This window comes from Taeniopygia guttata, chromosome 4A (assembly GCF_048771995.1).
Source record: "Taeniopygia guttata chromosome 4A, bTaeGut7.mat, whole genome shotgun sequence".
Lineage (NCBI taxonomy): Eukaryota > Metazoa > Chordata > Aves > Passeriformes > Estrildidae > Taeniopygia > Taeniopygia guttata.
In genome coordinates, this window is record NC_133029.1 from 8,547,058 (window position 1) to 8,562,162 (window position 15,105).

Below are 15,105 nucleotides of genomic sequence, written 5' to 3' on the forward strand. Positions count from 1 at the left end.
ACTTATTCTTGGTCTTCTGGGACCCTAGGTGCTACCAGTTTTTTGCTCCATAAATGCAGAGTCTAGAAACATTGTGATGTTAAGACATACATTTTTTTTTTTACTTTTTAGAAGAGATGAGAGCCTCATTTAATTGTGACCCCAAAGGGGTGGCTTTAGCAGATCCAGTAAATATTAATTTATCATAATGACACTGCTAGAGGTACTTGTGCACCAACGAGTTCTTCACTTTCTACCTAAGGGGTTTGAGAGACAGTGCACTACTGCAGTTGCTGAGAGAACACTCAGGGCAGTATGTTCAGGTCGTTCCAGGCATCTTGCAACACTTTCATGTCACTTCAACAGGAACCTCTTGCATGCCAGCCCTTCACGAACAATCTATCGCCTTCAAGAACCAACTGCACAAAGGGAAGACTGAGCCTCTCCGTTTATTTGTCTGCATAAAATCAAAGATCTGCAGAGAGGGAAAGAAGAGTTCTGAAAGTGAGACTGCCAAGAGATTTGGATGAGGACACAACAGAGGAACATCTGCTCGAGGCAGGTTGGTCAGAATGAGCACAGGGACAGCAGTGTCTCAACACAGTGCCTTCTCCATAGTCAGCAACATTCCAATTCTTATCTTATTCTTCTTTCAACTAATATTTTACTGTGCTTTTGAATATGCAGCACAGAAAGGGAAGCTGAATTGCCATCTACTGCACACACATTATTTTCCAAGCAGTCACGTATGCCTAATCAGCAAAAAGCACTTACATTATTTTCACAAGTTATTAACTGAAATGGGAAACCAGCTTACTGTGATTCCATTACAAAAGAGTTACTGCACTCTGGTGCAGCTGCTATAATAAGTATCAATTGGCTTAAGAGAGACCAACTAAGGCTGTACCACAACATTCAGTCTTGCATTCTCCCAGTATTTACAGGATTGCCACACACTTAGCCCAGATTTAATCCCATAAAATGAAAGAGAGGTGCTGATCTTTGAGTTCCTGCAGATCTTCAGGCCTCTGTGTAAAACAGAAATAGAATGAGAAACCAGATGTGTTAATAAGAATATGAACAATCTGAAGAGGTGTTAAAGGCTTCCAGCGCTTTTCATCTGGTACCTAGGACATCAACCACAGTCAATGCAGCTCTCATCAGGAACTCTTCTGCTTCACCCATGTTTTGCACTTAATTCTCAAGAGAGTAGCTATTTTCCTTCTTCAAGCCAATAAAGATCCGTGCCAAGCTATCAAACCAACTCCTTTGACATGCTCAAGAAATTTTTCCTGTTAACGTCATCACATATTTCATCTCAGAACGTTTTTTCAATGTAGATATGGATAGGATATTTTTCTAAGCCTAAATATTAAACTCCATTAACATATATTTATATATTTAAGGCGGTTTGAAGAATGCTGAAATACATTACCAACATGCCAAGAGACATTTCAAGCGCAGCAAATGCCAGAACCCCTCATGCAGCTGGAGCTCTGCTGTCATCCACAAATAGATGCATATTCTTCCCTTCATCTTTCAAACACTCCATGGACAAGGTCAGCTTTATGATTAATCTATCACATTTTACTTTGTATGGGAGCCAGAGAAAACCAAGAAAGCAGCAGCAACAAGGTTGGTTAAACACTAAGTAATGAAAATGTATTTAAATAATACTCTTTTAGGACATTTTTCAATGGCATTATTCAGTAACTATGACATAGGTTGCTCAGCTCATGACAAGACACTATACAAATCCAAAATAACAACTCTAACATCAGTCAGCAGTGTAAATGTAGCCAGCCTGAAGACATCTGAAAAATGCAAATTTATTGTGGATTGGCTTTTGCTAAACACTAGTTGCCTACAAAGTTGCTGTCTCCCCTCTTTGATAAAGAGGGGAGAAAATAGAATGAAAATAATAATGGACTAAAATAAACACAGTTTAATAATGCAAAAGCAGAGGCCAGACACAGAAGCAAAACAAGACACAAGATTTTTTCTCTATTTCCTATTAGCAGACAATGTCCAGCTACTTTTGGGGAAGTAGGGCTTCAGCCCATGCAGCAGCTGTTCTAGAAGACAGATTTCGTAATAATAAATGCCCTACACCCTTTTCCCTTAGCCTTTAGTGCTGAGCAGACATCGTATGGTCTGGGATATCCCTTAGGTCAGGTGGGGTCAGCTGTCCCGGCCCTTCTCCAGTATGAGTCTCTTCCACCACAGGCTGCAGTCCTTCAGGAACAGACTGTTCCTCAGGGGGTCCCCCATAGGGTCACAAGTTCTGCCAGCAAACCTGTTCCTGCACTGGCCCCATGGGGTCATAAACTCCTTTGGGTACATCCACCTGTCCCAGGGGTTCATCCTGGACTGCAGGCGGATCTCTGCTCCACCATGGAGCCCCAAAGGCTCCTGGGGCACAGCTGCCTCCCCACAGGCTGCAGGGAATCTCTGTTCTGGCACCTGGAGAACCTCCTGCATTCTTCTTCACTGACCTGGGTGTCTGCAGATCTGTTCTTCACATATTCTCACTCTTCCCTCTGATTGCAGTTGCCGTTGTGCAGATTTTTTCCTCTTCATAATTCTGTTGTCCCAGAGGTGCTACCAGCATTGCTGATGAACTCAGCTTTGGCCAGAGTGGGTCCATCCTGGAGCCAGCTGACACTGGCTTGTTGAATGTGGGGGAAATTCTCACACAAGCCACCCCTGTAGCTCTAGACAGAAGTTTTACCTGCTGTTGATCATGGATTTGGTTCGTATGGAAGACAGAAGTAATAAAATTTATTCCTTCTGGCTCTTGGGAGATACCATTGGAATTCCTGGGCATGATCTCCAAGATGTAGGGGTTTCTCTTTGACCACAGACACAACTGTAACACATTTGTAACTATAAAACAAGCATATCACTGGCTATTCCACATCCAGAACATTCCTTATGAAGTTCTGATAGTTTCTTTAGTCAAAGGAAATTAGATCGCTCAAATCTTGTTTCCTTGAATTGACAGCATTTGGTCCATAGGATGCATAGAATCATTGTTTCCCCAACACAAATGAGTCCCTAGGCCTTTGAACACAATCAAGGTTGAATGTGGCAGTCTGAGCTTTATAACTTGGGATCAGGATACGAATAGGGCAATAAACTAGGAAATGTAAAGAAAACACCATGTTTAAAAAAAATGCTTTCTGTAAATGTTACCCAGAGTCATCTTTCATACAAGAACCTTACTTTTTCGAGAGTAAGCCACAAAGTATTGTCCCAAACCTTCTCATAGAGAATTCCACAGGAATAGATTCACAAAGGTATTGCTCCAGGCCAAACCAAATTGTAGTGAAAGGAATGAAGTCAAGGTCTGAGTCAAAAAGCCCTGCAGCAGAACAGAGAGACAGCAAGGAGCTCTGTCAGTATAAAGATAGAACTACTAAAGCAGTTCACACATCCCCGGTGAGGTGAAAGGAGAGGAGGAAAAAACTGAAAAAAAAAAAATCGCCTGTGGGCTGCAATGCCAGGAGTAACTTTTTTGACAGGTCACAAAGTCAGGAAGCATTTCTGCACTGACAGCCTCTATGTCTTCAGCTAGAAGGTAAACTAATCCAGCCTTGATATGAAGACAGAGAACACAGAACTCCACCACTTTTGTTTGAAAACTTAAATATAAACACACAGATTTTTAAATCTTTGCCTCATTTCTAATCTAAATTTTTCTGGCTTCGGCTTTCAGCCACTAGTTTTGGAGTTTAGGGGTTCTTAGCCCTTTTCTGCTGTACTCTCTGTAAGACTCTCTAGAAAGTAGTATTTCATTCTCATCCCCCAAAATCAAGATCTCAGGCTCAAGTCATTTTGTCATCTTATTTCTGACAGTCTCTATCAGTACACCACAGAAAGATCACAGACCTGCTGGAAGTCTCCCTGTGCAGGAAATCGTTTCCAGGACTCCTGTTGAGGAACCATTGCTGTAACAGCAGCGACAACATAATTACAGCAGGAGTGGAATTAGAGATCTCCAGGAAAAAAGACTCAGCCTTGCATGGATTTGTGCACTTCCCCTTCACCTGCCGGCAAACGGCGCTTTGCAAGGTCAGCCTTATAAAGCTGAATTCAACAAGTGTAAGGTTATGAGGAGCAATAAAGGCAAACACTAGTGACTGTTCTCCCTCCCTCCTGGGTCTCAGCCGGGGTCCCTCAGCGCTCACTGCGGACCCATCGCAGCTCTCGAGGCGCCGGCCACGGCACAACTTCACCGCAGCCGCTCCGCGCCCCGACCGAGGTTTCCAAAAGTGACGGCCGGCCTGCGGGAGGGGAGGGAGCGGCGGTACGGCCCCGGGGCGGCGAGGGCAGCCCCGCTGGGGCGGCTCTGTGCCCGCCCGGGGGAGGCGGCCCGGCGAGCGGGGCACAGCGCGTCCCACCCCCGGCCTTGACGCCACGCGGTAATGAAATGCTAATGCCGGGGCGCGGAGCCGGGCGCTGCCCGCGCCCATAAAACGCGGCGCGGCGCGGCGCGGGGGCCCTGCCCGCAGCCATGCAGAGCGCGGCCCCCGCCGCCCCGCCGGCCCTGCACCTCCTCACCTCCTACTTCATCGACAGCATCCTGGGCCGCGGCCCCGCCGCGGGCCGGCACGGTGAGGGGCGGCGGGGAGGGCGGCCCGGTGAGAGGCGGCGCGGTGAGGGGCAGCGGGGCCGCCCCGGTAACTCCGCCGTTGTCTCCCTCAGGCGCGGAACGCGCGCAGACGCCGCGGCCCGGCCGAGCGCGCAGCCCCGCGGAGGAGCAGCCGGCGGAGGAGCGTGAGGAGCGCCCGGCCGGCTCCGAGGCACCGGCTCCGGTGAAGAGGAAGCAGCGGCGGTACCGCACCACGTTCAGCACCTTCCAGCTGGAGGAGCTGGAGCGCGCCTTCTGCAAGTCCCACTACCCCGACGTGTTCACCAGGTAGCGGCGGGAGGGGCGGGCGCGGCCGGGCCGGGCCAGCGGGCGAGCTCCGGCTCTAACCGAGTGCTCTTCCCGCAGAGAGGAGCTGGCCCTGCGCCTGGACCTGACGGAAGCCCGGGTGCAGGTGAGTGTGAGGGGACGAGGGACAAGGGGGGGTTGAACACAGCGCGGTCTCCCTCTGCCTCAGCCGGGCGCGCCCCGTCCGCGCGGGTGGTGCTGAAGGTGCGGGGGACGGGCGCGCCACCTCCGCGGCGGGGAAGCGGCGGCTCCGTGGGTCGCAAAGGCAGGATTAAAAAAGGATAAATTAGGTTGTTTACAGAAAATGAGGGGTTCTGTGGGGCATTCAAAGTTATTTACTGAGACTGCAGAGTTAACATCCTTCTCTTGGTCTGCTTAGCTCAATAAAACTAAAAACGCTTCTAAATGACCAGTTAAAACAAATGGAAGGTGAATTTGACATTCATATATGACAGTCAGGTCCCGTGCAGGAGAATTTTGTGCCCAGCTGGGCTGTGATTGCAGCAATGCCTGTGGAACTTCAGCATACTTAAAAAAAGACACTAATCCCTTGTAGCCTGCAGTTTGCTTAAATTACAAATGACTCTTAGTAACTTTTCCTGACTCTATGCACTACTGGTCAACAATATCCCTTAAAAACCATTTTCTTTAGATTCATTTCTTGATAACCTAGAAATCCCCTTTTTATACAGAAATTACAGGGAGGAAAAAAAAAAAAAAAAAAGAATTTTTTTTTCAAAAGGTGTGAAGGCTTTCAAGTATTTATAAACTGCAAATGACAATTGTACTAAATTTGGTTTGTGCTGTAGATCAGATATTGACTGTTCCAGCACAACTCCGGGTATGTGCCTACTTGTGAAAGACTGAGAAGTGGTGCAGCTGCTCAATGTGACAGTCCTGCTTACTATTGCATAGCTTTGATATTGTTAATGACAGATCCTTGTTTGTATGCTTTGTCATTACTCCATCACTGGATCTGTGATGGTTCACACCACCGTTACAGTCTGTAAAACAGTAACTTTTCTAGCTTTTTATTTTAATATGCACCATCTTCAAAAAAGGCATTAGAAGTATAAAGTACTAGTACTTTATAATTGACTCAAATAACACTTGAATGAACTTTTTAGCTCTCTTTTGTGGAGCTGGGGGAAATTATGTATCCTCCACTCTTCCTAACATCAACAATGACTAAAACCTCTAGTCACTGACATGCCCCAGTCTCTGACAATTGCACATAGCATCTAACAATGAAAAATACATGGGTGAAAAGTTGTTACTTTAACTGTTACTGTCAAATTCCCTTTGCGGGGTACATACTTTGTAGACCCTGTGAAGGAATGGTGCAATGGTACATGGCAAAGAGGAACTCATCCCTTAATGACGCATCTAGGAAAAAAGAAATGAAAAGTTTGTGTTTGATGGAGCCAAAAAGGAATTAATAAGAAAAATAACAGAGTTGATGCATCCCCAGGGGATGGAAAGAGCAAAGAGCTGTTCCTGGTACCTCTTTGCCTCCTTGATCTGTTAGATCTTAACACAAGTCTCCTGAGCATGGAGCACAGAGTCAGCACAGTTTTTAGTGTGAGCTTGCAGTGCACAGAGCCAAGCCCTTGTTCCTACCCTGTGGGAAACTGGGCTCAGCCTGGAGGGAAGGGGATGTGTAGGAATAACAGTGATGCACTGTACTTAAACTATCGCAATTACCAAACACTTGGCACACATGCCCATGCTCATAGCTGCTCTGTAAGGCATCCTGTGTGAAATGAAGGCTTGCAATCCTCTCCCATAGTACCTGGCTAAATCAGCTGACATGGAAAGTGGCATCTCTTTACTTAGTCAAGAGTAAACTCGAGAAATTTATCTTACCCAATTCAGTCAGACCATTTCTTCACCTCGATGTGTTTTACAAATGGTTTTTTGCTTCTCTGAGGAGAAACCAGCTGAAATGGGTACCAGCCACTGCATTGTTCCTCCTCTGGCCTTTTGAGTCTTACATGAAAATGAACAAATAAGAAAAAAATGGCATAAATATATGCTCATTTCATCATCGTTTCAAAGAGATCTCCTTCATCCAACACCACCCCTTATTTACTTTTATAGAATAAAGGAGAATTCCTTCCCAATAAGATTCCTTACCTTGGGAAAGAGGTAGTCACAGAGTCTGCAAAACCTTTTCATAACCTGGACCCATGCTGGGATTACTCTTCAGTAGCATTTGCATCTGTTGTTGTCAATCATGTTTCTCATTATTCATATTGTTAGGATGGGAAGAAAATAAGAAAAAGTTAAAGGAATCTTTTATCTTGTTTATTGTGAGGGATAAAAGGTTTCATGGGTATTTTATTGCCATAAACTGCATCAGTTTTAAAACACTTGCTTACAGATATAACTGATCAAGAAATCCTTGTCACATTTTCTCATTACGATCCTCTTATTCACTTACAGCAGAAACATGATACAGTTATGCACATCTATGTATCTTTCTAGCATCATTAGGTATTACATCAATTAAATAGGACACTATTTTACAGAAAATTACAGCAAGAAAGCAATCAAATTTTCATGCTCACATTTTCCTTTATAAAAGGCCTGAATCTCTTGTCAGATATGCACAATGCTAGTAATTGCAAATATAATCTGGGTAAAATTTCGCATGCAATTCAAAACTTGATGGTTTAAAACTCATTTTTGAGTATTAACTAACACTTTTCTCTAGAGTATTTTGCCATTGATATTACAGTCATAAAATCTTAAGACTGGTATAGCAGTTTCTGTTATGGTTAGTTTGTCACTTCAGAAGTTTCTGAAAATAGAATAAAGGCAAGTTAAGCCTTTTATTGGAAGCAAAGGAAAACTGCTTAACAAATGGTTCAAGATGACTAATCTGAATGTTAATGTGTGCAGTAAATTTTGAAAGCTGTTTGTCATGTCAGCCTAAGGTATGAGGCATTGGTCTACTCCTGTTATCACTTGAACTGACGGGTTTGTACCAATAAGGAATGGAAAACCAGCTTTTTTTCTAATGGTAATTATTAGCTATCTATGCTGGTATTTCCTTCCATTTTGAGAAATACAAAATCTGAAAGATTATTACATTTTGGGATTAAGCTCAAAGTTACCTTTAACATTAAAAAAAATATTTTGTAGTCAAAGTGCATATCTGAGTGATAAAATGGATTTGTTTTGGGACAGAGAAAGCAGAAAAGCAGACATTTAATTTTGTGTTAGGCTTCTGTATGAAGAACAGATTGAAGAACAGTGCTAAGATTTAGTAAGGACATGAACACCCTTGCAGTGTTTATCCTTTTTAGGGAAGGTTTATCTGCATGTCTCAGTGTGAGATATTTATTGCCTTTTAAACAGGATATTTTTCATAGAAAACACTAAAACCTTTGAGTTGATGGTCTTCTCCTGTGAGATCTTAGATAAGCTCCTCTTACAAATACTTGGGATTACTGGTTAACAGGGATTTAAATTCATCTGATCCCAGTAATTTAGTTTTCCTTACCAGACCCCTGCCTTGGACGAAGACTGATGGAGTATCTAGTCCCCACTGCCATGCAGGCATAGCTGCCTGGCATTTCACAGGTTCCTTTGTAAGACATCTGACTATTGAAAGCTGATGGTTGCTGGAGGAAAAACTGAAGAATTCTTGAGTCTTGCCACTCAAGAATTTCAAGTACCAACTTCAAATTTTGATGTTGTGATTTTCTGCTGAGCGCACCTCCCTCATCTGACTGCCTGTGAGCGAGAGAGTTCTGTGTTACCTGCAGGGTGTAAATCCCTCTGCCAGGAGAAGAGCAGCTTTCCAGTGTGAATACACTGCAATGAAAGGACTAGCACAGTACTTCTTCAGCTGGATCCCGAGAACCCCAGAACAAGTGCTTTGAGAGAGTCAATTGTGTCTCTGTCAATTGACAGAGAGAAACAGCATCAGGCTCAGGACAGCAAGGCTGGGGCGTGCCGCAGCCTTGTTTGGGGATCAGCGTCCTGGTGTGTGCAGGGCTTTTCTCCCAAACACACTTTGTGACATTCAAGCCACTTGAAGGTAAGTCACACTGCTGGAAATGGTCATAGGGCATGGCTGAGGTAAAGCAAGCTGGGTCCCTCAAAACCTGATTTTTAAATGCTGTAGATGCTATTTAAAACTTTTGTACTGTATTATAACTGCCACCTCTTGAATGGCTTTGTTGAAATTTAACTTTCAATAAATAGGTTATGAAAGGAAGAATGATCATTTTTAATAATTGCTCTTGCATTTCAGGTGATAGGTTAAATATGACAATGGCTTTAAAACATATGTGACTTTTCAGTCAGAGAGTAGTCAAATTGACAATATTTAAAAGTGATTTATTTTGTAATAAACCCACTTAGGCCTTTATGAAAAGATCTTTTATATTAAGGAAGTGGGGTTTGTATTAACAGTAATTATTTTGCCATCCATATCAATACGTGCTGTAGTATCTGGTAAGACAAACTGCAGAGTAAGTTCAGCTAATGCCTTTATAATTTCTTATTGAAGGTCTGGTTCCAAAACAGAAGGGCAAAGTGGAGGAAACGTGAAAAAAATGAAATTCTGGGGACTGTTCCAGGAATCTCCTTAACGCACCCACTTGGTCTATTTTTGGATGTTCCACTGAGTCATTCTCCCCTCCTGGATCACACATGGAGGTCAATGCCTCTTTCAACATTGGCTGTGCCGTCCATGTCCCCAGCTTTTAGTCCTTCAACCTTAGGGCCATTTGGCCTCAGCAGTCTTACCTGGACTTCTCTCTTCAGAAATCCTATATTAAATCCACACTTTGGAAGGTATAGAATAATTTTCTTTTTTCTAAATTACAAAACTGTTAAAAATGCTGCTTTTATATTATTTTGCTACTTGCATGTTCTCAATAAACTTACTATAATGGCTTAGTTCCTGTGTAGGGGCACTTGATTAGGAACAGCAAGATTTGGGTTTAAGTCATGCTAATAAAATCTTAATGTGTAATTGCTTTTTGAAGACAAATTGTGCATACTTACTGCGATTTTGGTCTCACTGAACTCTAGTCTTCATAAAGACTGCTGTGACCTGTGTGGCTGCAGCTCCATCCTTCTCTCTCACTCTCTCTCAAGTATAAATACATTATATATAAAATAAGCAAATACGTTATATATTATATGTAAGTATATACAAATATATATAAAAAATAGAAGATAGCACTCTTGCTGAAATTAGAGCTTGTATCTTAGTACTACACTAACAGACAAAGAAATCCTTTTCACATGGAATCAATTGATCTGAACAAATTGTCTGCATAAACAGCTATATAACTTGGCCTTTTTATGAGGTGGTTTATTGCTTGCACAGGACAGGCTGATCTACAGCATCCAAGGTTTGTTTAGAAAGGATTTAGCATGAGGGGTTAAGCAAATGGTTGCTGGTCTAGATATCTGCATGCCATGTCTGATAATCTCTTGTTCATTTTATTTAAAAGTGTTTTGGTTTTTTATTTTGGGTGGGATTTTCTGCCTTTTCTTTTCTTTTTTTTTTTTTTTTTTTTTAAGGGCAAGGCATTATACTGCAAAATAAAGCTAAAAGAATGTATATTTGGAAGAAATTGAAAATTTTGGAACTTTTTTTTCCTAATACTTTGGTGGGGGGAAGCTGCAACTCAGTATTTTTACTCCAAAACAATTCTTAATTTGGGTAATATTGACTTCTTTCAAATACAGGTTTCTCAATGCTTTAAATCCTCTCATGACAACAGCTTCAGTACTAATGAAAGCTCCTGGACCCCCGTCAGACCCTGTTCTCACTGCCTTCACTGATCCAGCAGCAGTTGAAAGGAAAACGTCAAGCATTGCAGCACTAAGACTCAAAGCGAAAGAACATTCAGCACAAATCCCTCAATTAAACTTCATCTCCAGTCTTACAAACACTAACAAAGAACTTTGTTAGGAGCTCTCCCACAGACTACAGCCACGGAGGGGAAAGTGAATGCCTTCTCCAATAAGTAGCTCTCATTAGAGAGACACATTTAAAAAAAGAAAACACACACACACACACACACAGAGCTGTATTTCCTGCAGCTTCAGTAACAGACTGAAAGGAAATCAACCTGCTAAATATTGTTTTCCTTCATTACAACATGAAATCAGGCAGTAAATTGGCTTGTATCATTTCTTGCACTGCAGAAACAGAAGCAGGAATTATCTCATCTGTGTAAATCAGGCTAACACATATCTGAAGCTTTGAAATCACTGAACTCACAAGAAGCTAGTCCAAAGGCTCAAAATTCTTTGTAGGAATAACCACTTTTCTAATCAATTCTTAACTTCTCAGGAGGAACTCTTACATGCAGTACTTGAGAATCAGTACACAGTTATTAACTTGGAGACCATGCTTCATGTTGAAGTGCAAATGCCAGTGAAATATTGCATTCTAGACAGACTTAGCAGGAACAAGGTGGGAACTATTTTCAGTATGGGCTTTTGATTCAGAACTAGGTTTGTGCAAAGAGTACCTTGTTTCAAATTTTTAAAAAGTTTGCTTTATGTTCAGGTGGCAATGTCTTAACTAAGAAAGTTTAACCTCTGTACATGAACTGTATCCTGTGAAAGTAGATTAGCAGTGTGCAGTAAATTGTCTGTAGTTTTCTGTGTATGTATATACATGTCAATCAGTAGCTTATGGCTGTAAATATGAGGTTGCTGACTATTGTTAGCAAGATTTCTGGCACACCTTACCAGACCAGTAAGATTACTTGTATATTTTGAGACATTTCATGCCTTGAGTAGTTTCAGAATTTGAATGAGTACTCAATGCGAAGTGTTAAAATCTTCCTTGGACCAACGTTGAAATGAGTGAAAACAAAGGCCTTACTGAGCAGGAGTCTACAATCCATCACAATCCTGGACTCCATGGCAGGTTGTTTTAATGTCTTTGCTGAACTTCCCCATCCAGGACATGGGACTGAGAACAACTCTCCACAGGTCTGATGCTTCAGTGTAAAGTGAGGACACGTAGTATCCTCCTGGTGCTGTGGTGAAAAGCGAGGACAGGTCATTGTATGTTCCTTTAGCAGTCACTCACCTACCTCACAGGGCTGTTGTGAGGACTCATTAAACAAACACGACACTGTGCAAATGGCAGAGTTATAAAAGTGCTAATTTTTGCTTCCCAGCAACATAAGAAAGCCCAATAGTTGGCTGCACACAGAGATCACCTTTCCCACACCTGTAGCAGAGGTCCAAGCAAACTCTGTTCCTGTGGTTGATGGGACAGCATGGAACTCCTCCACTGATGCTGCCTGCTTTCTCAAAACTGTCCTCAACCACATTTACACTGAAAAGATTCTGTGAATTTTAGAATTTCTTTCTCAAGGTAGCTCTGGGCCTACTCTTAAGACTACACAGTTGAGTTCTCAGCTGGAGTTTGAGGTGCAGAGCTCCAGCTACATCATTGCTGCTTCTGGAGACTGCACCAAGCTTGTACTTAGCTGCAGGACAGAGAATGAAGTGTGCTGGGTCAAAGACAAATACTCATCACTTTCCATAAGAGTGGAAGTATTTCTGTTTGGGATCACAGACCTCATTGGTAGCACAGGCAGGGAAGGTGGTGGTATTTCAGCAGTTAGGAAAAGCAGCTCCCTACTCAAGTTACAGCAGGGTTGCACTGTGTGTCAAGCAGCAGGAGACTGCAGAAGTGAAGTGAGCAGGACCTCTCACACAAAGTTTGAGTGTGTTTCTTCCACAACAGCTATTTGCTTCCACCAGTCCACTCTCATGGCCCAGGCTGCCAACTGGCAGCACAACACAGTATCCACTCAAGTGTCGAGTTTGTTCCAAATAAACCTTTTAAGTAGGTTAATGGCTTTGAACACTGTCATTACACAACTCCTGTTCTGTACAAGGTTCTGTGGTATCTTTCCTTGCCACAAGTGTCTCTCTCTTGCAGTGCAGAGAGGTTCTGCAGGAAAGGAGACTCACTGTTTCATTTAAAGCAGCAGAAACTGTCCTGCATTTGCCATAAGTCATAAAGAAAAGGACTCTGCAATAACAATAAAACTTGGGTATTTTTGGCAAATTATATTTGTGGACAAGTTCACCAGATAAGCAGCATGTGAAAAACAAGAGCTGAAGGCTAATGTAATACATTGCATGAAATAGTAGGTCATGTGTTATCACCAAAATCTTCATCACTGACCAGAGGGCCACAGATATCTCACTCAGGTATGGGGGAATCAAATTCACAAGCTAAATTTCAGCAGTTATATCAGAGATAACATTTATCTATCAACAAAGTTTTTCCAATAGTTATGGTTAGAAATAATTTCAGGGACAGCAGTTAAACACACAGAGACAAGTAACTTCACTCATGTGCATGACAGCTCCTGCCAGAGCTGGGATCTGTTACCTCCACCCAGCACACCGAGCCACTTCAGCACCAGTGTGGGAACTGCAGGGCCGGACAGCAGGGTTGGTTCCCAAAGCTTTGCCAGTTTGGGTGTTGCTCTGTCCTAATTCTCCTTACAAGAGGGCATGCTTCTCCAAGACATTCTCCTCTCCTACTGGGACCACAGCCTGCTGGGCACCACTCCCCTGCCAGCTGTGAACTCTTCCCAGTGTCACACTGAGGCCAGGACAGTCTCCTTTGGTGTACACTTCTGAATGGCTCTGCAGCTTCAAGATACTGTGCCCAATCCAACACTTGGCAGAATAGCAAAGGTAAGTGCATTGCCTGTTTTGTTCCTGGTTAAGGAGAAGCCATCATCCCTGTGCCATCTGGGCAGAAGCCACTGTCTGCAATCATCAGCAGTTCCCAATGAGTACAGGTAGAGAACTCAGCTTCCTAATGTTTCATCTGGGTTTACTTTGAAATGAAGTTTTTCTTTAAGGTGATTTCATTTTTTCTGCTTTAATGAGTCCTTCCAAGAAATTTCCATTCTTCCATGTGACTTGAAATCCAGCTGTGAGAGTTAATGGTATTATGAAAATAAATATGCAGGACATCACTTGAAATCAGGTTAGGAAGCACAAAGTGCTCATAACCAAAACTCAGAAAGTTTTTTGTGTTAGTTATTAATACCTTACAATGAAATATCACACCAAGGGAAGAAGGTTTACTTATTCAGTCTGTTTAAATTTTAAAAAACAAAGCTTATTTACCAGCTTTTATGGATATAGTACTAAAATTACATTTTAAAAAAATGTTGGGGAGCTAAAAACCTTCAGCCTAGTTTCATAGCTGCACATGGAGTCAACTATTTGCTATTAATCAAGCAGGGACACTTGCTTTCCAGTCTTTTTCAGGGCAGTGGGGTCTGCAGCCTCCCATATCCTGAACAAGTCGGCCATTTTACAGAGTGTGTCTCACACTAAACATTGCAATTATTTCTTGATATTTTATCTTGTCTTGTGCAATAAAATATTTAGTCCTAATTTAGGCAAAGCCCGCGCTGACCTGGATTGAGGCTGCAGGATACGTCCCTATGGCTCTCTTCTGAATAAAGAGAGGTTGCAGCCTAAATCTTCTCTGGGTGACATCAAGATTGTTTCCTGGCACAGATTTCAACTGAGGCAGGCCTGAAGCCCTGATTGTTTTATTGGATTCATCTGATTTTCCTGAAAGCAAAAATACATGGGAGGATTTCCAAAGCCACAGAGAAATTTGAATACAATCCCACCCCAGTCATCTTCTACAACTACTGAGGAAAAAAACTCTTATCTTCAAATCAAACCTCTTGACTTTACCTTACACATTGCAAGTTTTTGAGGTGTTTTGCTGGAAGATCCTGCAACCATGTTAGTATCTCTTCAGAAAACACTGATAAATATTTCTACTGGAGGACCCACATTTGGCTAAATTGTCAATTTTTTTCAGTTTGCTCTCTGGTTCAAGTTCAGTTCTGGTGCCATAGGAAGTTGGATAAATTTCCGTATTTCCAGTGACATTATATCATCAGAACCTTGCCTACAAAGAGTGAGCGATTTTGTTGGGGGAAAAGAAAAAGGAGAATAATAGGCCAGGTGTTTGAAGAAAAGACAAAGAAACAAGCACAGTAGGGTGTTCTGACTCACAAATCTGTATTGAGAAAGAAGTATTCATGAAGAAAATTAATTTAAGAAGTATGTAGTTCAGGTTTTGAGCCCATAAGTTCCTTTCAAAAACAGATTAGTGATTAAAAACTTTTTTAGTCTAGCAA

General features: G+C 42.4%; 1 protein-coding gene and 1 long non-coding RNA gene across 6 annotated transcripts; one reads left to right on the plus strand and one right to left on the minus strand.

Annotated features, from left to right (window-relative positions):
• Positions 1-410: 410 nt before the first annotated feature.
• Positions 411-10,638, minus strand: LOC115495232 (uncharacterized). Of its 3 annotated transcripts, none has more exons than XR_012055983.1 (4): positions 9,941-10,638; positions 7,055-7,160; positions 4,543-6,907; positions 411-3,343 (listed from the first exon to the last, which is right to left on the minus strand). It is a non-coding gene; the product is annotated as an uncharacterized lncRNA (long non-coding RNA). The 3 variants fall into 3 exon arrangements; XR_012055982.1 differs by lacking the exon at positions 9,941-10,638 and having other exon boundaries at positions 4,543-6,304; positions 6,785-6,907; positions 7,055-8,299; XR_005980382.2 differs by lacking the exon at positions 9,941-10,638 and having other exon boundaries at positions 7,055-8,299.
• Positions 4,410-12,047, plus strand: ESX1 (ESX homeobox 1). Of its 3 annotated transcripts, XM_012573040.5 has the most exons (5): positions 4,410-4,595; positions 4,687-4,900; positions 4,979-5,024; positions 9,441-9,727; positions 10,634-12,047. In XM_012573040.5, the coding sequence occupies exons 1-5, from the start codon at positions 4,496-4,498 to the stop codon at positions 10,857-10,859; spliced, it is 873 nt and encodes a 290-aa protein (XP_012428494.2). In that variant the 5' UTR covers positions 4,410-4,495; the 3' UTR covers positions 10,860-12,047. The 3 variants fall into 3 exon arrangements, with proteins under 3 accessions (XP_012428494.2, XP_030128434.1, XP_030128437.1); XM_030272574.4 differs by lacking the exon at positions 9,441-9,727 and having other exon boundaries at positions 10,634-10,952; XM_030272577.4 differs by lacking the exons at positions 9,441-9,727; positions 10,634-12,047 and adding an exon at positions 8,282-8,343.
• The last annotated feature ends 3,058 nt before the right edge of the window (positions 12,048-15,105 follow it).